The sequence below is a fragment of the Erithacus rubecula genome, assembly GCF_903797595.1.
Source record: "Erithacus rubecula genome assembly, chromosome: 4".
NCBI lineage: Eukaryota > Metazoa > Chordata > Aves > Passeriformes > Muscicapidae > Erithacus > Erithacus rubecula.
The window spans coordinates 15,935,071-15,959,925 of NC_136686.1; the positions used below are offsets into that span (position 1 = coordinate 15,935,071).

At 45.9% G+C, this 24,855-nt stretch overlaps 1 protein-coding gene across 4 annotated transcripts in view; it reads right to left on the reverse strand.

The window, feature by feature from the left end:
* The window catches only part of HIPK2 (homeodomain interacting protein kinase 2), a 128,238-nt gene that overhangs the window by 5,638 nt on the left and 97,745 nt on the right, over positions 1 to 24,855 (reverse strand). For 2 of the 4 annotated variants that reach the window (XM_079303425.1, XM_079303426.1), the window contains exons 7-14: positions 22,989 to 23,151; positions 20,234 to 20,453; positions 18,900 to 19,021; positions 14,543 to 14,685; positions 14,036 to 14,212; positions 11,328 to 11,609; positions 1,315 to 1,562; positions 160 to 320 (exon numbers count right to left, since the gene is read on the reverse strand). In XM_079303425.1, coding sequence (XP_079159551.1) covers positions 160 to 320; positions 1,315 to 1,562; positions 11,328 to 11,609; positions 14,036 to 14,212; positions 14,543 to 14,685; positions 18,900 to 19,021; positions 20,234 to 20,453; positions 22,989 to 23,151 — 1,516 coding nt within the window. Of the gene's footprint in view, positions 1 to 159; positions 321 to 1,253; positions 1,563 to 11,327; positions 11,610 to 14,035; positions 14,213 to 14,542; positions 14,686 to 18,899; positions 19,022 to 20,233; positions 20,454 to 22,988; positions 23,152 to 24,855 lie in introns of those variants that run through there. The other 2 variants (XM_079303427.1, XM_079303428.1) reach the window with 2 other exon arrangements.

The following is a 24,855-nucleotide window of genomic DNA, read 5'->3' on the forward strand; positions in this document are numbered from 1 at the left end:
CCTGCCTGGGTGGAAGATCAAGGTCTGCAGTCAAATAGAAACAAGCTGATCACCCTCAAAATGGGGTCCAACTATCACTAGACTGAAACAGGACAGCCCATGGTGGAGGAATGGTAGGTAATAGCTGGATGATGCACCACCAAGTCTTGGTTGACTTACCTGACTTAGATTAAGAGGCTGCTGCTGCTGGAAATGTGCTCCTGGTCGCTGCTGCCTATAGGCAACGGCTCCAGACGAGCTCCCTGAAGAGTGACCGCTGGTGGAGGTCACGGTGCTGGAGGACTTGGACTTGTAGGAGGATGAGTGGTGACTGGTGGTGACTGTGCCAGGAAAGGAAACACATTTGTAGCTTACATGACATTGTTTAATTGCTCACCCTACCTTTTCCTCACCGAGTCTCCTCCAGAGTGGCTTTTGGGAGGAGACATACAACAGAAGCAGGTTAAGAAAACTTTTTCTCTCAATTAACAGAATACCTCAGCATGGCTTGATATACACGACCAGCCTGTTATCCTAGAGGCAGACAAACAGATCCGATTAACTGGACCCAAAGCATGTCTGGAGCAGGCTTTATAGATCCTTCAGAACCATGAGACAATGTTCTGCCAGCAGAACTGTACAACGCAGGTACAAATCCCAGGGAGAGGAAGGAAAGTATGGTGTGCACAGCCTGGAAAAGCCCTGGCTTGCCTAACATCAGGTGAGTGGGAAGGGAGGGAGTAGGAGCTGGTGGGGAGTCACCCTTTGAGCCTTTGTGTTCACCAGCAGTGCATCCAAAGCAGTGACTGCCAAGTAGCTCAAAGCCAACTGCTTTGGGCCAGACTTCCACCATAAAGCCCTTTTCAACACATCACACTGTCTAGCATTGCAGAGGTTCTGGATGAGCAAACCTCATGAGTCCACAAGGAAGATCCTGGGGAAACGTTCTTCCCAGAAACGTCAAGTTTGAATGAAAACTCACGTTTTCAATCTTTTACCCATTTTAAAGAAAGCCTATGGAAAGGCAAGGCAGCAAAGGTTCACACATGTATTTGGGTGCCTTTCATGTCAAATGTTGACCTAAAGGCTGCATTCGGTTCTTGGGTTTGTACAGAACTAACTGAGACCGACACTTGCCCCACAACTCCTGAGTGAACCAGGGCACATAAATAATGCAATATGGCTACCAAGAACAGATGTGACTCTTGAGAGAAGTGCAGCACAGTTTCTTTGGAAAACAAACCAAACAAACAAAATGAAACTGAACAATGAGATTCTTCCAAGATAAATCATTTATTTCTTACTAATTTTCTTGACGGAAGAGGTGCAATTTACCTGGTGCCAGGCTATCGCACTCTACCAACACCTCACTGGCCTGGGTTTTCAGTGGTGGCACGATGATCGTTCGGGGGTTCCCACTGCAGTGAGTCTCTGGAACCCCTTTGGTGTCGTAGCTGTTCCCATTATTCTGCCCTGTGCGATGTTGCACGGCGTAAGGGCTGTTGTTGCTGGAGGAATCAGAGTAGGGGGAGTCATGCACGGTGACACAGCTGATGACATTCTTCCTTTGCTTGGACAAGGTGCTGCAACACAAGCAGAAAAGTGGAAAGAGTCAACAAGCAATGATTGACTCGACACCATTTGAAGGCTCTGCCTGTGGCAGACGAGCTACGTAAGGGCAAAGCACAGCCTGCAGTCCTCTGCTGGAGAGAGGCTGCTTAAGCCAAATCCCAGACTTCAAAACTCCCTCGTTACTATTCCAGGAAAGCCTTCATGGAGGTCAAGGAGTGAGTAAGACATTGTGGATAGATCTTATATTCACACTGCTTAGAATAGCACTGAACCAGACTGCCAGATTTATTTTCAGACTGCTTTTTATGTATGTGTGCAGCAGAGGCCCAGCAGTTATACTATGCTTTGTTGCAAGTCTCACCACCCACACAAAAACGTGGTGGTTTCTCCCAGCCTTTCAGCAATGATTTAATAATAGATGCTACGACTTTTCATGCTTAAATTCCATGAATCTACAAAACACACACCATTCTATTTACTAATATGGTACAATGGACATATATTCTCAATAAGCATTTGAAAATAAGGAACAAATGAGAAAGAAATGAACAAAGTATGCAATGCTTTTGATTTTCTTCCCTTTCTCTGAACAGGCTCTGGGTCTCCTGACTCTAGTGTAGACTATCAAGGTCCTGCTGCAACTAATCTATCTATTACATCAAAAAAGTGATTAAAAAGGCGCATCAACACTTCCAAGATTAGTGCTGGAAGTTCATTAGACTAGACTTCATGAGTACGATTGGGATTTGCTCTGCTATTGTGTCTAATTATTCCTCATGGTTTCTCCTTCCTGTTATGAGCTTGTTTAGGAGAAAAAGAGGGAGTGAGAAAGAGGAGGGAGGAAGGGGGATGGTGAAGATTTGCTTAAATGGCTCACATCCTTGACAGTGCACAGACCTTGACTACAGAAAATAGCTGTTATGTTTCACTGATTGCATTATGTTGTTATGGCAACTGAAGTTTTTTAAATGATGAAAAGAAATGGATAGCACATAAAAAGCTAAGTAATTAGGCTTAATGGTAGAAACAGCCCCAACAGGAACAGAGATGCCATGGAGAAAAGGAATCTTAACTTCATGAGTGTGCACTTTAAACAGAGAGAGATCTCTTTTCCATGTAGCATCCTATCCAGTCTCTTGGTCTGGCTAGTCCAGTCCAGGGAAGAACTGATTAATCTGGTCTCACTTTGTGATGGAGCTGTTTGTTCCCTGGTCTCATCACCACTTCTTGCCCAAAAGGAAGGTGGAGCACACACTGAGAACAGTTTCTTTCCAAGGACATTGTTTGCCTTATTTATTTTTCAGTCCTAAAGGAGCAATGGTGGGTTCCCTTCACCTTGCCCAACCCAAAGTCTCTCTGTCAGCATTCACAAACTGCAACTCACCACCCATATCCCAAGACTCAGGGTTGAAAATCTGTTTTCTTTTCTCTTCAAAGAACACCTTGGGTTGCTGCATTCACAAGCAAGTTCCCATCACACAGAATTTCCCTGGCCTATCATCACAGGATCCTGGTGTGCCTCGAGGAGGACAAAAGACCATGTTGTTCTACTCACAGTGAAAAACATTTTTAGAGAGGCCTCTGCCATCCTAAAAGACTGTCACTTGGAAATGGGACAGATAATAGGGAAGTAGAGGGAGCTATTGCACAGCAGTTGGAAAGCAATCCTTCCAGGGGCAGGGATGGACCAACAAGGAAAATGTACAACTGCAAACACTCATATTCTGGCTTCTCACAAGGAGCTAGGGAGCTCTGGATTAGAAACAGAAAGAGCAGCAGTGCATCTTAGATGGACAATGATTGTGTGTGAAGAAAGATGTAGCAGTTTGGATATGCTGCTATGAAAGAAGAATATTAAGCCAATAAAAATGACTAATATTGCATCAATATTCCCCTCTCCATCAGTAGAAAGGCCTGTAATCACACATTTATGAGTATCCACGCTGCTTGCCCTTTGCAGCTACCCTTGGCTGCCAGTTGGGAAGAGAGATATATTCTTTATCTCTGACAGTTATTACATTTTATAAAGAAAAATCAAGTCACTAAAGAGTTTTCTGACAACTGATAAGGTCTAACTGTTCTTTTACAGTCCTTTCCTGATCTAAGTAGCTGAGCTGCTGAACTGGAAATACTTGCTCTCAGCTGACAACTGACATGAGAAGGTTGAGCTGTAGAACTGGAAGAGTAATTTTCTGTGTAATCTGTGCTATTTATTGTTTTAGCACGTGGATATTTTTCACCAGTTTGATTGAGGGCTTGTCAAAGCAGGGACCATGAGAAGTTTTCTTCTTCAAAGTCTTAAGACTCCTTGGTTATAATAAAAAATTCAATTGTAACTATTTGATTAAATAAGTAAGTGACCCCAAACCTTTCCAGAGAAAGGGACCATATCACAGTATTAACTCATTTCATGGATGGGAAGCTGAAAAGGACCAGAGCTATGGTCCTGCCAGGCCTTATGCAGATGCTCAGCACTGCTAATACATGTCATTTCCCAAAGTCAACTGTACTATTCCTGTAACAGAGCTAAAGCCAATGGGTAAATATTTGCAGGATTAGGGCCCAACTGATCAGCCTCTCAATTCAGCAGGCTGCATCATTTCAAGCACACGAGGAGTGCCACTGAAAGCAGCTCGATTTCTGTGTCTTGGAAAGGTAGCAACTGTGGTCAGTGTTACAGCAGGCAGAGGAGTCAGTCTGGACTAATCACACATGCCCAGAGCTCAGCACCTGTTGTACCACAGCCTGCCCCAGAGATTAAGGGTGGGAATTTCAAAAACATCAAAGGTCCAACTCATGCTGAAAATCAGTTCATTCACAGGCTTAAAGACACACTTAATTCAAAATGGAGGCTTCTGAAAATTCAGCCCAGCAGTTAGCATTCCCCCTACTCAAAGTCTTCTTGGTGGCCAGCAGCTTTCCCCCTTCCAGCTCCCTCCCAGCTGCTCTTCCCACCTTGCAGTAACCTGGGAGTTATCTGTGTGAGGCCCAGGCTGATGGATCATCTTCCCTGCACACAAACTATCAGGACTGAGAGTTTTTACCTGTTGACACAGCACTTGCCTACTCAGCAAGCCTACTGTATTCCTATAACTCTGCCACAATTTTTGGGGATGTTAGTGCTTACACAGAATTATACTATTAAAAATCTTGCCCCCTTCCTATTAAGCTCTCTCCAAGTCTGGTAATTGCTTTCCCTCCTGCATGCACAGAAGCAGCAGCAAACGTGATTTAGTGGTTTGGGGAGTTGGTCTGTGCTCTTGGGCAGCTCACGTGCCTGCCTGCATTATGTGGGGAGGTGTATTTTAATTCTCCAGAGAAGGGAGGGGAGAAGACTGGTGAAGTGGCAGCAAATCCATCTACACAGAATGAAAAGCACTGAGCCAGGTTGGCTTTTTAGCCCTTACTGCCAGGGTTTGTGCCCCCCCTTTTTGGAACAGCAGATAAAATAAGCATTGCTTTGCACGTGTATTAGTTTATGAGTAGTATCCCATTCCCACCTGTTCCTAAAGAGCTTATCCTCAAACTTGGACCCAAAACAGTTCATGTCTGTCCAATGTGCAGACACAGAGCAGACCATGCCTTTTAAGTAGAAGCTGGTCTTGGAGATGGCTCTCTAACATACACCACCCTCGTGAGTAACCAGCAGAGATGGATGTGGGTCCCTATTCCCTCCAGCAAGGTGAAGCCTCATAGAGGAAAGGGAAGGAAGACAGTCTGTGCACAGGCAGCCTGCAAGAAACTAAGGTAGTCATCTGAGATATTGCTAATGAAAGGTGCTGAAGACAGATGCTGAGAACAAAAAATGAGTGGAAATTAAGGAAAGGAAGATACTGAACTAGCTGTTAAAACAATGTTGAATCCACCTCAATGGCCAAAGACAAGGACAGAGACAACAACTCCTGTAAAAACAATACAACTAGAGAGGATTTTTACTTGCTGAAGGCCCAGCTCAAAAGCCTGGTATGCAGCAGCATTGCAGGAACAGGATCTTTCCTTCCCTGAATACCTTGAGTTACAGCAGAATTACAGAAAAACTAAATGGTGTCTAGGTGGGAGTAATTCTTCAGTTCACTCCAAGAGCTACAAACCTTTCAGTGTTGCTGACATGGTAGCAACAGAGTCTTTTAGCTCTCAAGGTCACCGACTTGGCCTTCAAGTTTGGGGATGAAGGCAGCCATAGCAAAACTGTACCTTTGAACTGGTGTGCATATACACCTCAGCATGTTAGCTTTACCTCACATTGCAAAAACTCTGTTCTAGATCTCTGAAAACTTAGTAACATGCAACCCTTTTACTTTGCTGCTTCAAAATAATCAACCTATTCTAGAAAAGCGTGGAGTCAGCCAACAAAAACTCACACCACACCTGCAATCAGTCTCCTCATGTTGAAATCTTATGCCATGCATAGCTCAGTGTTGGGAACGTGCCCCCTCTCTTCAGCTCAACCTCCATCCTGACTTGTTAATCTGCTCTCACTTCCTTTGTGAATTTGTGATGGTAAGAAATATTTATCAAGTACTACAGTGAGGCCATTTTATTAGGCTATACAGCATGTGTCATTGCTATTTAAGTCATATAAACTGAATTGCTTAGCAGGTTGTAAAGGTCCTGCTGCTGAAGGTCTGCTGACAGAGCTACTGTCTCTCTCTGTAATTTTAAGCATTAGCTGCATGTGGTGTCTTCTGGAGATGGAAGGCAGCAATCTTTTAACCAAATGACTGTGCTTAGTCAATGCATTGCTATGCAGAGTCAGTGCATTACTATGCACAGCAGAACACAGCCACAATAGGCTAGATGTCAAAAGAGAATTACAAATGGTGTTTTGCCCCTCACACATGCACATCAGCAAGCTGACAAAAACACCTGGTTTGTGCCTGCCAGCAGTTTCTGTGTGTAAGCCTTCTGAAGTGGGCTCCACCACCACTGCACTACGACGTGAACAAGGTGAATAAAAACTTGCACCAGCTTACACTCTGCTACAGAGGTGAGACTCACACAGAGACTACACCACACAGTTTCCCATCTTAAGAAGGAGGAGAAAATCCCATAAGCCCACAAGGATTTTGTGCCAGTGAAGACAGACAGTGAGGCAGTTACTCAGTATGCCAACACAACAACAGTGGCCAGTGTGCCTTGTCCAGAAATACAGTGATTACTATCAGAATCCCATGGAAAACCAAGCTGGAGAGATGTTACCTATGACACCAGCACAGGAAAAGGGGAAACGAGGGGCTCTCCTGCCTCTTTGGAAGCATCCCCAAAACCACCCAGCTGGAAGCCATCATTGTATTGTTGCAAGGAGAGTCATGTTCTCCTTGGCTGCTGCACTCATTGCTTGGAGGTGAAGCCATCTGGGCATGTCACAACAGCCACGTCCACTGCCCTTCTTTCCACCCCTTCCTCCTGCCATGCTCTGCAATGCATGGATGCAGAAATATCCCTCACTGGACCATCACTGCATCCCACTGCATTGCTCCCCAGGACCTTGCTTGCTCTCCCTCCCTGCCACAGTTTCAAGGTGCCTTTGTGCCTCTCTGTTCCGTGTCTCAGCTCTTGCTTTCTCTCCACTTCTAAGCTTCAGAAATATTTAATCAAAGGAGGATTTACATTTAAACCAGTGCAGCAGGTGAAGCTGTCTGCTGGGGAGTAGTTAACCCCTACTACGTGCTACTCACTAAGTGTGTGCTCCAACCACTGTGACTGCACTTGCACTATCAATCAGCTGCTCTGTCCACTAGACTTTCTAGCAAGAGCAAGTACAAAGGACCAAGAGAAACTAAAAAGGAGTAAATTTTAAAAAATAAATATCAATCTACTTTCTGTCTCTTCACAGTGCTTTACAAGTAATGGTTAGACCTAATATCTTTCATTCAGAATAAATAACAATTGGAGTTACTATCTTACAGCATAGCACTGAAAGTCTCTTCGCCCTATGAAATCTCTCTGTAAAGCATTCTCAGCTGAGAGTGTACAAGCTCATTAAACAAACAGGGTAACAAAACTGTTTCCTGTTCTTATAATGCTCTTTATAAGCTATTTTTCTCCTGCTGTTCTATAGGAAAAAAAAATCACATGCGAAACTTTGTGAACAGCAGAAACTGAGGTAAAAACAGGTCCATTTGGTAAAAATGTTCCCTTTTTAATGTGACCATTTCAATTTAATTTTCCAATTATTTGCTTACATTTTGAAGGAACAAAACCCTACATTAAACCAGAAATGAGAAGTCTTCTATTTAATTAGTTAATTCCCTGGCACTTTCCTCCCTTAAACAAAGGTCAAAACTTTTTGCCGTTTTGAAACTCTACCAGATTTCACTGTGCTGAGGGTATTACTAGAAAAAACTCCATGCAGCCAGCAAAAACACCTTGTTTTTGACAAACTGACTTTTCTAGTCAGGAATTTGCCCCCTGAAAATCTCTGGCCATCTCTCTGAGGATGGGCCCTGCTGAATGTAGCTGAGGCTCTTCCTCAGTGACTGTGCCTTAGGCACGGGGCTGGGGCCCAGTAGATGGCCCCCTTTGACAAGGCTCCACCAAGCAGATCCTCCAGAGCTCATCTCATGCCACCTCCCCAGCACCCCTGCTCAACAGGAGCCCAACATTCCCAGATGAGTATTGATTTTATGAAGATTACACCAAGCTACACTCACCAACAGTGCAAAATGAGCAATGTGCTGCCCTGCTTTCCTGATCAGGTGATATTTCATAAACACATAATACTTCCTACCCTTCAGCAGGAAAAGGAAAATCCTACCCACATCACAGTTTTCCTTCTGCAACAAAAAATGTGCATTTCCTGTATGAGAAAAGCTTTCTCTACTGCTCTGGTATTACAGAAAGGCTTTTCTGTCTGAGTAAATCCAAGCTGTCGGGCTCCTTTACTGCATCAGCAGTATCATATTTTAGCAAAATTACCAGTACTTCTTAAAGTGAGACTGACAAACTCTGACATTGTCAAAGGATCCACTACTTCTCACAACCAATCTCTCTTCACTGAGGAATCAATAAAATAAACATTTTTGGTCTCACTGGTCAAAGGGCAATTTCTAGCCCTGTAAGAGGTAAAAGAAGGAAGTGCTGTAGCAAATTCAGGAGCTGATTCAATGACAGTGAAGGCAATGCAATGTTACCACTCTTATCAATAAGATGTGATCAGGCAACTACCTTTGATCTGTCAAATACTATTTGATTCTATTCTAACCTAGAAAAAGGATATGAAAAGTAGCACGTTTCAAGTGATTCCTTACTTTTCACCCCCTCACCACAGCTATTGCCCAATATGGTAAAATTTGCATATATGAGCCAGACAATGCATTCTTTGCATGGTTTCATTTTCGACTCAGATCCTGAACCTTTAGGCCCTGATTACATTAAGCACATATTTCACTGTCACTCCCATTTTTCTTGAAGCCAAAAAGTAGGCAAGTAAAAAAACTTAGAGGCATTTTCCTGAATGAGACAAACATTCAATGAGAAAGGCTTTAACTTCAGCAGGGACAAAGTCCATTGGCATTAAATGCTGATGCAGCTTCCTTGACTGGAAGTTACACTCTCACTCCAGCTGAGAGCCTGGTCTTGCATCTGCCCATGTCAAAAGGTACTCAGCAAATTAATTTTGCTCCCCTGGAGACTTTAACCAAAAAATTCTCATTCTGGCCACGCTGTTTTCCACCTGTGTCTCTACCTCTAATTCTCCATTTGTTCTGGTTACATCTGCACAGGCAACTTAACTCACTTGTGTCCACGCAAAATGTCTCTAAATGGCTCAGAAATTACATCTAGCCTTTAAGCTCTGGCTTTTCTGGAATGCTGGCACCCTGGCACTCTATAGATATGCCATATGGATACAAAAAGTAGCCAGGGATCTGATCCCAGGCAGGAACGTGTCTGGAATATGCTTTAGCCATATCAAAGCCAGTTTGTTTATGTATGTCTGGCTCCCAGGAAAACCTTCCAAGCCCTTCAGCACACCCAAATCTTTTAATACCTCAAACTCCCAAATCAATTTCCAGACAAGTTCCTGAACTTTATTGTGTCTGTCTTTCTGGAGAGGTGCTGAGTAAAGACACTGGTCAGATGGCAGCAAAGCTGAAGCAGAGCAGACAGCCATTGGCAGCAGTGGGTGCAGTATCCCAGCTCTTTCCTTCACCCCTCTCTGGACCCAAGAATGGTATCCCAGCTCTTTCCTTCACCCCTCTCTGGACCCAAGAATGAAACCCAAATGGTAAGTTTAAGAATATGCACATAATGTCCCAAAGCCTGGAATCAGCACTATGGGTAAACATGCTTTAAAAGAGCTCCCATGACCCTTGAGTTTTCAGCATGTCTTTTGTCTTGCCCTTCCTTTCCCATAAGAGCCCTGGAAGTAGGGGATCCTTATTTATAGTGCCCCTGACTTTCACACTTGTCTTCATATAACTCTTTCTGGAAACATGGTTTCTTTCCCCATCCAAGCAAGGAATGTTGTGGCAATTTTAATTTTTTTTATTTTTAAGTGAAATATGTTACACTACCCAGTGAACCACTGCATTCATGGCAAGGCTGACTTTGAGAGGCACTAAGCTCTTGCTGCCGAGTGGAGTTGATGGGCACAGAGAGAGGAATGGGAAGCAGTAGTGGCTGTTGGGAAGCATGTTGAAATTCCAGCCTGGATGCCTGAATCATATAGCTTTTCTTTACAGATTTTTAGGTCCTGGAGGCCAAATGTGTCTCATCTGTTCTGTGCACATTTTCAGGCTTCACCTATCACCATACTGCAAAGATGCATAGATACAGAGAGGTATCTCTGGTGATTAAAGGAAAATCTGCCATGGAGTGTGTTCTATATAAATTAAAAAAATAATTCTCTCTCAACAACACTGGAAGGAGAAGGTTAAAAGTTTCCTATCTCAGTTATCAATACAGAGATGGTATAATTATTCAGCTGTTTGCAAAGCTACTTCTCTACATCTTATAAAGCAGAGCAATGTCTTATGACTGGCATCAGATGGGAAACCCAGAGCTCTTGCATGTGATGAAAGGTGCTGAAAGGACAGTCCTAGAAAATAAAGTCCTTTCTTATCCACAAGGGATGATCAGCAGTGGCAGCAGTCTTGGGCCATGCTGTTCACTTGCATGAGTTAATCTTCAGAGGAGCAAATTCAGCCACCACTTTCTAGCCTCATCTATGCCTCTCTGCAGTCAGACAAAAAGCAGTTTCTGCCACTTTCACTATAGTTCAAGGATATTTTGGCAACACAATCAAGATTGAGCAACTCTCTTGCAATATATTTATCATTATAGAGTATTTATGACAGAACTGCTGTTTTTGAGAGCTTTTTAAAGAAAATATGGAAGAAACAGATGGAAGAAGTTATTTGATGCTCTTTACAGATGCCTGGATCACTTAGAAAGAGAAAAGGGAAACTTAAGGTCCCTTCCTTCCAAGCCCTTCTTTCTTTCTTTGTTTTAAACAGATGCCTCGCTTACCAAGGCTCATCACCACAGGCTATCTAAAGTCTTCTTTCCACAAAAAAGTGATAGAGAAAACTGGTATTTCCTCTTACAGATGAGAGATTAAGGTATGGAGAGACTACTGCACTTCTCCAAGGTCACACGGCAAATGTACAGCACAGAAGGGAGCATCACCTGAATCTGAAGAGTCCTCAGCCAGTAATTTTCCTCACAAATCAAAGACTGATGAGACGCCAACGTAGCTCCTGGAACCCCAGAGCAACCGCAGCACTTCTACGCCCCTCTCTCCTTCTCCTGCACCCAGAGAAGAGCATGCTCACCTGGAGGGCGCATGCTTCTGCTCCTCCTCTTCATCCGTGTCGCTGCTGATGGTGATGACGCTGACGGCGGGGCTGGGCGTGTCGGGGATGACGATGGTCTGCCGCTGCCGCTCCCGCGCGCCGCCCGCCGCCGCCTCGCCCCAGCCGCAGGTGAGCGAGGTGCTGCAGGCGGGGCTGCTGCGCACCATGGCGCAGCGCGGAGGCGTGTTCTCCTTCACGCGCTTCGACCGCTGCGGCGAGCCCATGGACTGAGAGGATGACACTTCGTAGGTGGATGAATTGCTGGGGACGGGAGGAAGAGTTAGCTGGTTAAAACTCTGCAGCTGCAGTTGGTGAGTCCTCGTCTCTGATGCAGTAGCACTGGTTTACATAGTCTAGGAAAACTGCAAAACTGGCACAGTCACTTCTTCAAAGAAGACAGTGCCTTGCATGACTTACTCGTATAATTGGCTGAAAAGCTGTTTCTTTCTATAAAAAATTCAAATTCGTTTTCCCTGGAAATTTCCAGATGAGAACTGGAACTGCCTCTCAGGAGTTTGCACTGGGAAGGCAAAGGCCAGCAACAGAGCCCAGACATACAGAACAAAGGCAGGCACAGTACGGCTGACACAGGAGGAAGAACCATCCAAATGATAATCCCTTCCTCCTGTATCCTGCATGGATGTGTCATGACCAGATTCTTTACGGCCAGAAAAAAATAGAGGCAAATTTAGAATTTGTTGTGGAAAACAACAATCACTTATCAGGAAAACTGTTTTTTTAAACATAAATGAATTGCTTTTTAAGAATCTTTTTCAATGAACATTTCCTGCTCAGTACTTTATCCTTGAGGACAGTGGTGTCTCCTGGATAAGAGCAGGCAGATGGGAGGACATGTACGCAATTTCATTCCTGCTGCGAAGCAGCGTACAACACATATAAATCAGAAAGAAATAAACAATATAGTTATTACACAGCAGAGAAACATTCACAGTCTTCCTACTTCAGCTTCCCTGCCTGACCAGTCAGATAAGGCCCACTTGGATCAGAGATCCAAACACAAAACTATCAGCCAAACAGTGCAGTGTTGGTCTACAGATGGGGTAATTTACCAAAGCACACTGGCTGAAGCCCATTTCACTCATTTCCCACACTTCCTTTCTTGGTTGTGTTTCTTTTTGCTATTGCAGAACATCTGGAGATTCAAAAAGGAAGAAAACCCTAAAGTTCTGGTTTTGTTCTTCTGTGGGGCCTGGGTTGCACGTTCAGCCTGGCCCAAAAGCAAACAAAAGGAATAGGTGGCATCCATCAAAAGGAAGTCACCCTGGCAGTATATCACACTACACCAACTTACACAGGCTCTTTTGCATAACAAATGGCTGCACAGTAGCATTCAAAGTGCTTTCTGAATACCAATGAGCAGCATGGAGTACCCTCCTCTCCAAAGGAGCACGGTTCCTCATTTAGCACAAGAAGAGTCACAGTCCATGACGCTGTAGAAACCCTTTGCTCTGAGAGTGCCCCACTCCTCCTGAACACAGCCACCCCACCCTAGAAGTGACAGGAGAGGGGAGGCCCTGCACAGGCACACTGGCTGCAACAGGCACTCTCTTTTCCTGGCTAGCTGGGGACAGAGCTGCCTCTCTATGTTATGAATAGACTAAGACAGCTGGAGCCCACCCAAAGTAAATCCAACATTAGAGAGCAGATAAATGGGAAGGATTTAAATAGTGGCCTCTTAATACGAGTCAAACTGGTTGCGAACTCAGAGCTCCTCTGGCACCAGTCCAGTAACCCAGGAAAACCATAAGCCAGAGCTTTTGCCACTGCACAAGTGGTGATCATTTTGGTTCTCTTTCTGCACTGTTTCATGTTTTTACTGTTAAAAAAGAAGTGTGATAGTTGCACAGCCCAGAGGACCTTCTCCAAAGCAGATGCTCATGCACTTTTAGAGGACAGCCTTGTCCTCTAAACAAGATTACAGTGGTGTGACAGACACTGCAACCATCCTACCATCCGAGCTGTGCAAGAAACTCCAGACCCCTCCTTCCAGAGCGAAATGATCTTACTGAGAGATTCTAAGGATTGTCCTGTATGAGATATCTTCATAAAAATGCTCCCTGCTTTATGCTGCCATAATAATAATAGGGCCAGGGTATAATAATGGGTATCTGGACTGTTGAAGACAAGGGCTAACAATCTATGTTAGGAACTAGAGAGCTCAGGTGGCTTAAAGCCACACCAGTCCTCCACTCCCTGTGAAGAGTGTCATCACTCCACTGCTTTTGAAAGGGCATATCTTGTGTGCACATATCAGGCGCGTGTTCCTGAAGATTCAGCCTCCTCAAGGTGCAGATGCTGCACGTCAGGAGTGCTTCTTCCAGACTATGTGGGAAGAAAAGGTGTGGTAACTGGGCACTGGACCACACCGACCTAAGAATACAGTCACATTTTTATATCATCATGACCACAAGGCTCTGGGAATTGCAGCAGCTTAACAAGCTGTATGAACAGGGCCTGAGCCTCCCATTCTGCATCTCCTCCAGACACGAACTCCCACACAAACTGATGCTCGCTGTGTATAAAACACCCTTGACTCCCTCCTGGGTACCCACGAGGCGAGGCAGCCAAGAGCCCCATCACACAATGTGCGATCCAAACCCTCAAAACCTGTTTGCCCCAAGGCACCAGCCGGCGTGGCGGGCGCAGGCCGGGAGCGCGGCACTCACCGTGGAGCCGACTGGTGCTGCTTGCTCTTCCTGGCGGAGGCGGCGGCGGGCGGCTGGCGCATGACGTGAGCGACGCCCACGTTGACGGGCTGGGCGGCGGGCAGGGCCACGTGGCTGGCCAGCAGCGTGGGCTGCTGCATGATGGGGTTGTAGTGGCTGCCGTGGGCGTGCGTGTTCCTGCGCAGCGGGGACACAGGCACACGTTGGAAACGCAACCGGAGCTCAGCAGGCTCCTCCACAGCCTCCCACCGCCCCCTCGCCGAGGTGCCCGCACCTCCAGGGCCTGCTGGGCTTCCCAGGATGCAGCGTTTTCCCCAGGGAACGGAAGGAGTGGTGTGGGCACGGCATTCCACTCCAAGGGCACGGACAGAGAAGTCTCCCGCAGCTCTCAGACAGTGCGGTCACAGGCTGCAGCCCTTCCTCCCTCAGCCCTGCAAGACCCCAGCCCTCAGTCCTCCTCCAGCACCTGTGGGTACTTTAGGGCACCTCCAAGCACCTCCAGCTTACCTCCAGTCTGCCAGCGGCTGGGTGCCTGCCATGGACTCGGGGATGACGGTCGCATGCTGGACAGAAGTGTGGGTGGCCACCCCGGTCAGCTGCTGCCAGGCGGGAGGGAGCAGGATCTGCTGAGTGCCACTGGGCCATGCTTGCTGCCAGACAGAGGGAAAGCAACCCCTTAGCAAAGGGCACCCAACACGAGCGACGGTCCTCGCTCAGCTGGGGCCCCTCAAAATGGTCATGGTTGTACTACACAGCTCTTACCACCTTTCAGTCACAGATGACACTGTCAGGAAACCACAGTATAAGCAGGAATGGTTATTGATACAGAGAATGCAAAGGAGGGGGCAAAAAATCCTGGCCATACAAAGCAGCAGCTGTGTTTTAGGTTACTCTGGGAATGGAAGGATCAAAACTTGTTGGCATTTCAACCCAAACATCAAATTTTTTAGCAGCTTCTAATTTTGATTCTCCAGATTAGCTGGGCACTATGACTCCATTGTTAATTTCCCCTTTCTACAGCCAGTTGACTTTCTCAAGTAATGCACAGCTACGCATTACATACGTGTCCTCTCCGTGAGTTCTCCAACTTTTTCCCCCTTCTAACAGGGGGAAAATCTCTGCCCTGTGAGTTGAGCCATCATTCTGCTGTGCAATCACCCCTCCAGCTGTGCTGCCACAGGCTCAGGTTGTCCTGCTCCAGTGACTCCACACAAGTCAGATTATTGTGTGGACTTGGGAAACTTTCTTAGCAATGTGCTGCCCTAATGTGGCTCTGGCAGCTTCTTTCTTCCAGGCTGAGGAACTTAGGGGTACCAGCTACAGCCTGCCTTAGTCCCAACCTGCACTACTGTACTGGACCTGTGTTGTGTAATCTCACTACTCTAAGGAGGCTAAATTTGAGGAGAGGCTTCTTCCAGGCATGCATTTATTCCCCTCCCCACCCTCACAAGGATTGTGTTAATTGTCCTCATGATTCCCCCCTCCTATCCCCCAGTGACACAGACCCCAAAACAATCCACCCTACAAAAACCATCTTTTCCCAGTTCTACTCCTAAATTTGACTATCTTGTAACTTTTTGTGTTGCTGAGTTACATGAAAATGCTGCTATAGTGAGGCCTCTTGGCAACATCTGCAAAGGATGGAGAGTCACAAGGCTCCTGAGAGCCCTTCATCTAGGGAGTCACAACCATGGACTGGTGATGCTTGAAGCAGGTAGAAGACTGAGGCAAAAGCACAAAAAGATCAGGATGGAAAAAAGCCTTCTTATTATTCTCTTTTCTTTTTTTACCTCAGCTTTGCTTTAAAAGAAGAGACTGAACTACTGTTGCAGTCAATCCCAGGGGACTACCTGGATTTACTTGCAGCCAAAACTGCTTCCTCCCTTTTCAGGAAGGGAATGGAACAAATCTAAGCTCCTTGTCCAACTGCAGTGCATAAATTTAGATGCAGTGTCAGGGCCTAGGCACAAATTCCTCACTTATTAGGTAAGGACCACTGAATCATTTAATCTGCAGATAAGACTTGTCTAGGCTGATCCACCAGCACAGTGTGCTGTGCTTACACATGGAAGGTTTGTGCTGGCAGCTGTAGCCTGTTCCCAGTTAGTGCATTACTATGAAATTTTACTGGGGTGGTGGAGCAATGCTCTGGCCTTTGTCCTCAGGAGCAGCTTGGTGCCCTGGAGTGACCAAGCTCATACTCTGGATATAGAGCAGGAACAACTAATGCAACAACATTTTGAAAGCCAGTGAGTGGCAGGACCTCTGTAGGAAGTGTTGTGGGCAGGAGCTAAAGGGAGAGAAAATCAAGAATCCAGGGGAACAATCAAGAATCAAGGGGAACAGGGGACAGTTCTGGGTCATACCATGGAAGCCTGCTGGAAAACCGCACACCTTTGCCTCTTTAGAGATCTGAAGCTGCAGTGAGCTATTAGTAAACACAGGATCAATCTCCCTTCACTGGTCTCTGTGCACACAGTATGTGGACCATACTTGCTTGAGAGGATGAAAAGAGAGCCAGAGAAGTTACAAACAAGTTACTTTAGCCACTGACCCTGCATCTGTCAGGCTGCTTGCTCTGCCTTGCACTGCCTAACTCCATGCCACAGGCTGTAGATACACAGCTGCCAGACATGATGCTCAAGCTCTGTCAGTGCCTCCTGCCCTGGATCCCTCCTTTCCTCACCTGGGACAGCTGGTCTCGTACAAAATGCACAGGTAAAACTGGATGCCAGCTGCACTGGGATGCAGTAAGGCTCTACCAGCCACAGGCACCCTGAGGAGTGCAAACACAGAAATCTGTGCCATGGACTGGGGCAGGGGAGAAAGCCTGATGGCACTACACAGTTCTGGGACACAAGGTGCAGCGCCATGCCTGATCAGTGGGACAAATAAAGCAGGGGACAGACAGAAGTGGGCTCTGGAGGCGCTGCACTCTCTGCTGGGGCCAGTCCCTCTCTCAGTTGCAGCAGTCACAGGACCCAGGCTGAAGAGCATTAGACAAGCAGCTGTGCATGAGAGGAACAGCTCTCTGCTGGGAGAGAGACACGCAGCCACCGAGATCAGATGTGACTACAATGCATCACAAAGAAGCTGTGTTTTTCCATTCAGGAAACTGGAATTGGGTACAGATTTGTTTATCAGACCAGCTGCTCAGCCCAAACCAAGTGAAGCCCACGGACACCAGATGCCACCAGCATCAATCAGAGTGCCCTGCCATCAGAGACAGCTCACATTTCTCATCGCGAGACACAAACAGGCACAGCAACAGGCACATCTCCTCTCTTTCACTACATCAAAAATTTAAAATCTATGCAAGTGAGGAGTGTTTCTCAGAAACAGCCAGAATTCCCCTTCGGCAGTGACAGTGAATTGATATGTCAGTAGAAAGTAGAAGAGTGGGAGCCCATGAAATTCACGTGAGAGAGGCAGCACCGAAATTGGTGGGCATCAGAGTGCTCAGGAGGAGCTTTACTACCATATATTCCTCACTTGCATAGAGCCCAACAAGGCCACCACAAGAAGAAAGAAGGAGCAGGAGGTACTGAGATCTTTCAGGATCCTGCTGTCTTTGAGATGTTTCAGATCCAACCCTCACCCCTTCAAGCCCCAAAGGACAGCACACCACTGGAAGCCTGGCAGAATGCTGGGGGCATGTAAAGCTCTGTGGCCTTCTTCACTCACTGCCTTGGATGACTTCTTGCACAAGCAAGAAGTGCCAGCCACTGAACCTGCACACACTGCTCCTTGCTTTGCCATGGCTTTTGTTTCCCTGCCTCTTAGACTCTCCTTTCCTACCAAGCCAGGGAGTTGGCCTTGCTGTCTGATGTTTCTGGCAGCTCTCTGACAAAAGCTCTGCTATTGGGAAGGGGCAGGGCATGCTAACTGATGGAAATCACACAGGCTGCAAGTTGCATTTTGATCTGTCTTCACCAGATAAGTGTGACTGGCAAAGGAAGGCAAGAGCACCAACAGTCTTAGCCCAGCAGTGCAACACTCAGGCGTAAACCCTGAACTCTGCTGGTAACTGACTGCATGTGAATGTGCTGACACGGCAGATCAAACAAGCCTGAGACACAGACATGCCTTTGTAACTAGTTGGTCATCTTTTCTAGCTTGCACAACTTAGTTTTAAGAATCCTAGGTGGCTTTTTTTTCCCTGTCTGGTATCAGCAGAGGTACCATGGGATTCACTGAAGCTAGCACAAGGAGACATGAACTGCTCTTCTGGTTTGAGAAGGTGGGGTACCCCTTGAGGATGTGCATGTAATCTGTAATACCCATTCCTGTTTGGTTTGTTTCTTTTTTTGAGGAACCATGCTTTTCCTGTGAGAACATTTCAGAAAATTGTACCAATAAGAACTGCTGACAAGGAGAGTTCCTTGAGTGTGGGGCCCTTGCCTCTGCCTCCTACATCTCTCTCATACATCAAGAGCAGAGGTGTTCATAAAACAGAACAGTGAAACCTTAAAGCATGAAATGTATTTATAAGCAGCGTGCAATTCACTAGTGCAACTCTTGGCTGCAAACTACCCCCAAGATTTTGAGTTCAGGAGGATGAAGGCTTCTGAGTAGAAGCCAGACACTGCTTTCCCTGAGGCTTTCCCACTGATTTCAGTAGAGAAGCAGAAAAGAAAAAGGGTTTTTCCAGTGGCTTTTGCAATTCTGACATAGTCTTTGAGCTGAACAATGAGCTGGGGGAGATTTTGACATTTCAGAGAAAGCTGCAGACCCATATACACAGTTGCCCAAGTCTCAGAACTTCACCACAGAAGGTCCTCAGAGAAAGCTTCTCTCCCCAGCCTCCAAGAGCTAAACAACACAGTAAACACATGCTGAGCCCAGTGCCTTTAGAATTCCTTACCTGTGCGAGGAGTCCTGGCTGGATCTGAAGAGGCTGGGCCCCAGGAGCCTGAGTGACAATGGGAACGGCGTTCTCCATCCGAACCGAGTACCCAGCGTGCTTCGAAGGGGAGGCTTGTAACCCTGTTCCACAGCACACAAGGTACAGCATGAGCCACCAGCAGCACTGCCAGGAATTGCTGGCTCTCAGAGGAGCCCAAAGGAACTCGCTGATGTCCACTCAAATTGCAATGTTCAGCCCCTTGGATAATCAGCTATCGCATGTTCTACCCTGGCCCAAAGATGTCCATCAAATGTTCATAAACATGATCCGTGTGTAAGGGTGCAGAAAATCCATTTCCAAAGGCACTTAAGGGATTTGTTGAGTTTGCATTTTTAGGGTACCTCAAGCACATGGGAAATATTGCAATACAATGTGCACAGGCAGAAAAGGGAAAGAGGGGAGTGAATAGATTCTCTTCCCCATATTCTCTGGCTTAACAACAAGACATGGTCTTTGTCAGCCAAAACCCATTGCTATATGAGAATGCTCTGTTTACACCAAAGTGGGACAGGAATCCAGAACTCCATACTCCCTTGGCCTTGATGGAACAGGTGATTTTCTCTAGCACAGTTTTTTGGAACTCATATATTTAAAAGGCCCTAGGACACCCCAAACTTCAATTGCTACTGGCTGAGCTGGAGGAAGCTTCCCTCTCCAGCACCTCAGTGCATGGCACAGCCTGTGCTGCCTCCTCTACTTTGGAGTCTTCTCAAGGCAGCAAGCTGAAGATGGTTGCTTACACACTTCACTTCTGAAGTAAAACCCTTGAGATGCATTTTAACTACGCAGAAGAGGTCTAGCTAAACTTCTCTAGTTCAAAAGAGCTTTGATAATCTTGCAGAACATTTAACAAGTGCCTGGAGACTAATGCACAGACAGGCTTGTAGAAATGAAGAGCAGAACTTGCACCAGCTGAACTGAGGTCTATTTAGACCACTTCCTACAGATACTTGGCTAGTTTTCCTGAATTGCTACAGCATGTAAAGTTAACAGAAGGACAAGTGGTTAATACTGAGCATCTCCCAAACTGTCTGACAATAGTACCTACCACTAGCATACAGAGGCAGAGCTGTTTGCAGCAGGGCTGGAGCTGAGGGAATTGTCCTCATAAATGGCCATGAGCATCTGTTATGGGGACGAACCCCTGTCTCCACCAGCACCACGCTCCCTGCTGCGCTCCCCTCCCGAGTTCCCCTTTTAGCCATCGAGTCACTGAGAAGTGACAGTGTGACCCATCACATATGCACTGATGGATGAAGCAGCAGGCTAGAGCTGGTGAGGCTGTCCCTTACCTTGGAAGCCCGGTGGGCAGACGATGAGGGCTTGCTGTAAGGGGTCTGGGCGGGCGCAGATCTGCGCGGTTCCCGTCTGCAGGGGCATGCTCCGCTGGGCCACCGCAGCCATGGACGCCGCTGAGGGCTGGTAGAGTGCAGATTGGTAATTTAGTATGGAGACCTCGGGGTTGGCTAAGGAAATAGTGGCACTGGAGGAGGTGGGAGCCAGGTTGGTGGTCTAAAGGAATGACGGGAATTAAAACAAAAAACAAACAAAAAATGAGGGAGATGGGTACGCTGGAAGAAGCAAAATCCAAAAAAAATAGTAAATTAAAATAGCGTAAGACAAAATAAAAACCAAACCGAAACAGCAGACAAGGGGTAGAACAGGACACTGAGGAGTAAAGAGACAAGGGCAGCGCTGGGGGAAGGCTCACAATCTGAGTAACCACTGCTGCACCATGCCATGGGACCTCCAGCCACACGGCGCTGCTTGTACTGCCCAGAGGCACAGCACACTCCCTACAGCAGGACTGCAGCCCCATTCCTCACCCAACTGGCTCTGATTTGCAGCATGATGAAGATGGGCTCACAAAATGTTGCTATCCACACATCACACTGTTCACTCATTGCAGCTCTAGAGGCTGCTCACATTTCTTTGGTAAAATAGATGCAGCAACTCCATGCCCTGTGAAATCTCATTCTGGAAAATCCATTCTGGACTTTCATTTTATATACCTTGTATCTGAGATGGCACATCATCTTGAATTATGTTTGGAATTTGAAGTAATCAGAAGAAGTAACAGGAGGTATTGCTAACACTTGCAAAGTCCAAACTTCACTTAAACTGTTTTCAAAATCTTTTAGAGCAGAAACTCCAGCAGGGAATGTTTCAAAGCAAAAAAAAAATCAGCCCAGAATTCTGCAAAAACCTAGAAATCTGAAGACTTTTTTTTTTTTAAAAATTTGAACTGAGTCTAACAGTTGCAGGCAACTAAACAGCTCTGCCATTGCTCTAAATATATGTTCGTAGCATGCATGCCTAGGGAACCAGCCACTACTAAACCAGAGTCCATCCTTCCCCTCTGTCCAAACATGCCAGCAACACTGCTGGAGATCAGTCAGACAACACTTCCTCATGGTGAATGTACAAACCCACGAGGAGGCTTTGATCAAAGGTGCAGGAGACAGCAGGCTAAGCATTTTGCACTGCCCTGGTTGTCACTGGACCCATGCTGCACTTCCACAGCCACGCAGGATGTGACAACAAAACTTTTCTTCCTCCTCCTCATCCACTCAGTGAAGCAGCTGTGAAGTGCAATCTGCTCTCCTCTGCAACACACTGAGCAGCAACCACAGCAGCTCCCACACTTGTAATCTCAGAAGCCATAACTGGAAGGAGGCAATGCCCAGATATTTTGCAGAGACAAGAAACAAAAGAAAGCCAAGACAAGTGGTATGCTGAAAAGAATTGTGAAACGCTTAGAGGTTGTTCAAATTAAAACACCCTTCCTGGAAATGTTTCTACTAGTTATCCTAGAAACATTGGGCATATTGGTTCTGCTCAGAACAAACAACCCTTATGAGAATTCAGAAATGACCATGGATCTCCCTAGCCAACAACTGATCTTACTGTCAAATGACATGCAAGGAAATGAAAGCAAGTCTGCCTTTCCTACAAGTAACTGGTGCAAACACTGTCTCTGCCCTGTACCTGGAGCAGGTAGGGGAGCATGTAGCATGCATTTCTTTAGTCAACATCTCAGACACAGCCTAGAAATGGAACTGGTGTTTGTAATTAATACCCTCTCACACCAAGTTATGACCTATCCCTGTCTGTGCCTGCCTGAATTGTTTCAAAATACCTTCTGTGATCACATGTATCAAGACCTGAGTCAAGAAGTCTGTTTTCTCACTGGCACAGAAGCATCCTGCACATCTACACAGACTCCTTTAGCTCCCTTGCTTTCCAAACACCATTTCTGCAATGCCAACTGCAATCTCTAGAGTGAATCTTGAGCAGCCTGTTCCCAAAATGCTTCAAAGACAGCATCTATTGAGCTTCAGTCTCTTGGAGTGCTCTCCCTGGAGAGTTTCCTTTCACTGCTGTAATACAGTACCACAGCAAACAACTTAGCCTGGCAGTCACATAAAATTTGTTAACACAGCACCTCCCAACACTGGGGCAAGTAAAACTAATATAAAGCATGATAATAAAGCCAGAGCCCACCAAACTAGAGTGTTCACAATGTGTTCACAGTGGGGGCACATGCACATGGTCCCCACATCAACTCTGGCCCTGGGGTAAAAGCAACAAGAAATAAGAATAAACATTATGGCTAAACTCTTTTTTCCTGTTGATCAGTTACAGTGCTGTGTCTGTTACAGAGGGTTTAAATTCACTTTACTTCAATGCCAATTTGAAGAAGAGCTGTAGGATCACAAATACTTCTGCCTGACCCAGGGAGTGAAGTACTGCTTGCTGCATTAAGGGACTAATGAGCTTTTCCCCATAGCAACTTCCCAAGTAAGCAGGATTTATCACCCCAACAACAACATAAACAACAAGGGCAACATTTCACCGTCACACAAATGTCACAAGATTACTGCTTGCCTGAAGAAAAGAGAATGAGGGAAAGAGCAGAGGAAGGAGAGTGAAAAGCCACCATCTCTTGGCAGGCATGTTAAATGGGATGCTACTTTGCTTTTCATCTTCTAGGCCCTCCTGACATAAATGTTTCAAGCACTGGCTGCTGGTGATTGATGCCCTCACCTGGTTGTGGACTGTGTTCAGCTGGTTGTTAAAAGTCATGGTCAGGTTGGTCGATGTGCTTGGGGCTACGTGGGTGATGAATGGCGTCTTGCTCTGGTTCACCGTGTCGTACATGTTCACCCGCCGCTTGCAGATCTCCATGTTCTGGAAGCAGGACTTGACACTGTGCAGGGAGAGGGGGCAAGGAAGGCAGAGGATCAACCAAGCGACTCACACAGGTAACAGCTCATCACAGTGGCCCTGCAAGAGGTCTCCACGGCAGGCTTAGCACTGTCTAGGCTCTTAAAGCCCTTTGCTACTTCGTGTGGGTCTCTCTTAAATGGTGAGTCAGATTAACTCTGTATTGAAGAAGGCCAAGGTGAGAGCAGCTGCCCTGGGACTCCTGTGTGCTCCCACAGGTCTCTGAACTGCAATACAAGTCACAAAAGCAAGCAAATTGGCTGCTCTTTAGGGGACAGGCCAATAAATGCAAAGTGGCTAAGTTGAAAGACTGAAAGAGATTGAGAGCAACTGGCTTTTTTTTTTTTTCCTCTGGAAGGAGCCTGAAAGGAAAAGAAAACTCAGGTTTTTTGCCTCTTTGTAAGCATAAAAGTAGTTTTACACGTCTTCAGCAAGGAAGAATTTTACCGTTCTTGATCACTGAGGCCTCTAAAAAAGTCATACTTGTTTCTTTTAAGTGATTGTTCACTGAGAGCTGAGTCCAGCTAAGCAGTTAAAACATTGCCCCTGTCCAGCTAAATGTTTGTGCAGAAGCTTATCTTGAAGCATGACATCTCCTTTTGCAGTCAATGGGACAATTCATATCAAAAAGTTATTCCAAAGCAAATTCCTCAATGCCCCGAGGGAATCTGGTTCTGAGGTTATCTCACACTGAGAAACTGGCACTCTGGGGGAATGATTACATCTTCTTTCTCTACACTGACTTTCCTTTAAATGTTATTGATACAGCAATGGAAATTTTGAGAAGTGTCCTGTATTGGGCCTCAGTAAAGGAGATTAAATATTCTCTATATTGCTAGAACACAGTAGGCATCTGGTAGATGAAGCTGTCCATATTTCATTAATTAGAATACCAAAGCATACAGAGGCTGAGAGACAACAACATGGTGAACCTGGGCAACGCTTTATTTTTAGCACAATCTCACTTAGTGGCACCTGAAAGCCAATACAGGTTTTCCACATTTCTTCCACAATAATTGTTTTTACAAATGTACCCTCAGAGTCTGAAAGACAACCTCAGAAAGTATAAAAGCATTTTTAAATTTCCACTATACCAGCATGGAGAAGGAGAAATTCCAAGCAGTGAAAATCAGCTGTATGCTGACCATTTTGTAATGATCTAAGCTGTTGGAGGCAGGGGGCATATCCTCACATCATTTTTAAAAAACAAAGTGTCCCTTCAAAAAGAACAACCTTATAGGATCCCTAAAGTTGATGAAGACCTAGATCTTTTTATCCCTGTCTTGTCTCTTACTCAAATGATCATCTTTCTTTTCCTACAAGTAGTATCTTGGTAACTGGATCTGGGCCATAAACACCTGCAGACAAGCCAGGCTCAGGACACTGTGCACAGCTGCCCATTATGTGCATTCACTTCCAGAACTACACCTGTTGGTGACAGAACATCCAGCAAAATCAAACACTAATCAAATAAATACAGAAGGCTATTGGGTCACTTCTTTTCAGTCAAGTATGGATATAATTCTCCCTACACAAAGAAGTAATCACTGGTAAGAGTATAGGTTCTGTACATGGTGAATAGTGTGTGTTACCAAATTGTTTTATCTTAGAAGGTGCAAGCTCTACAGATGCAATACCATATTCTCTGGCATTACTTTAAAAAAAAACGGAGGGAAAAACCCAGCAT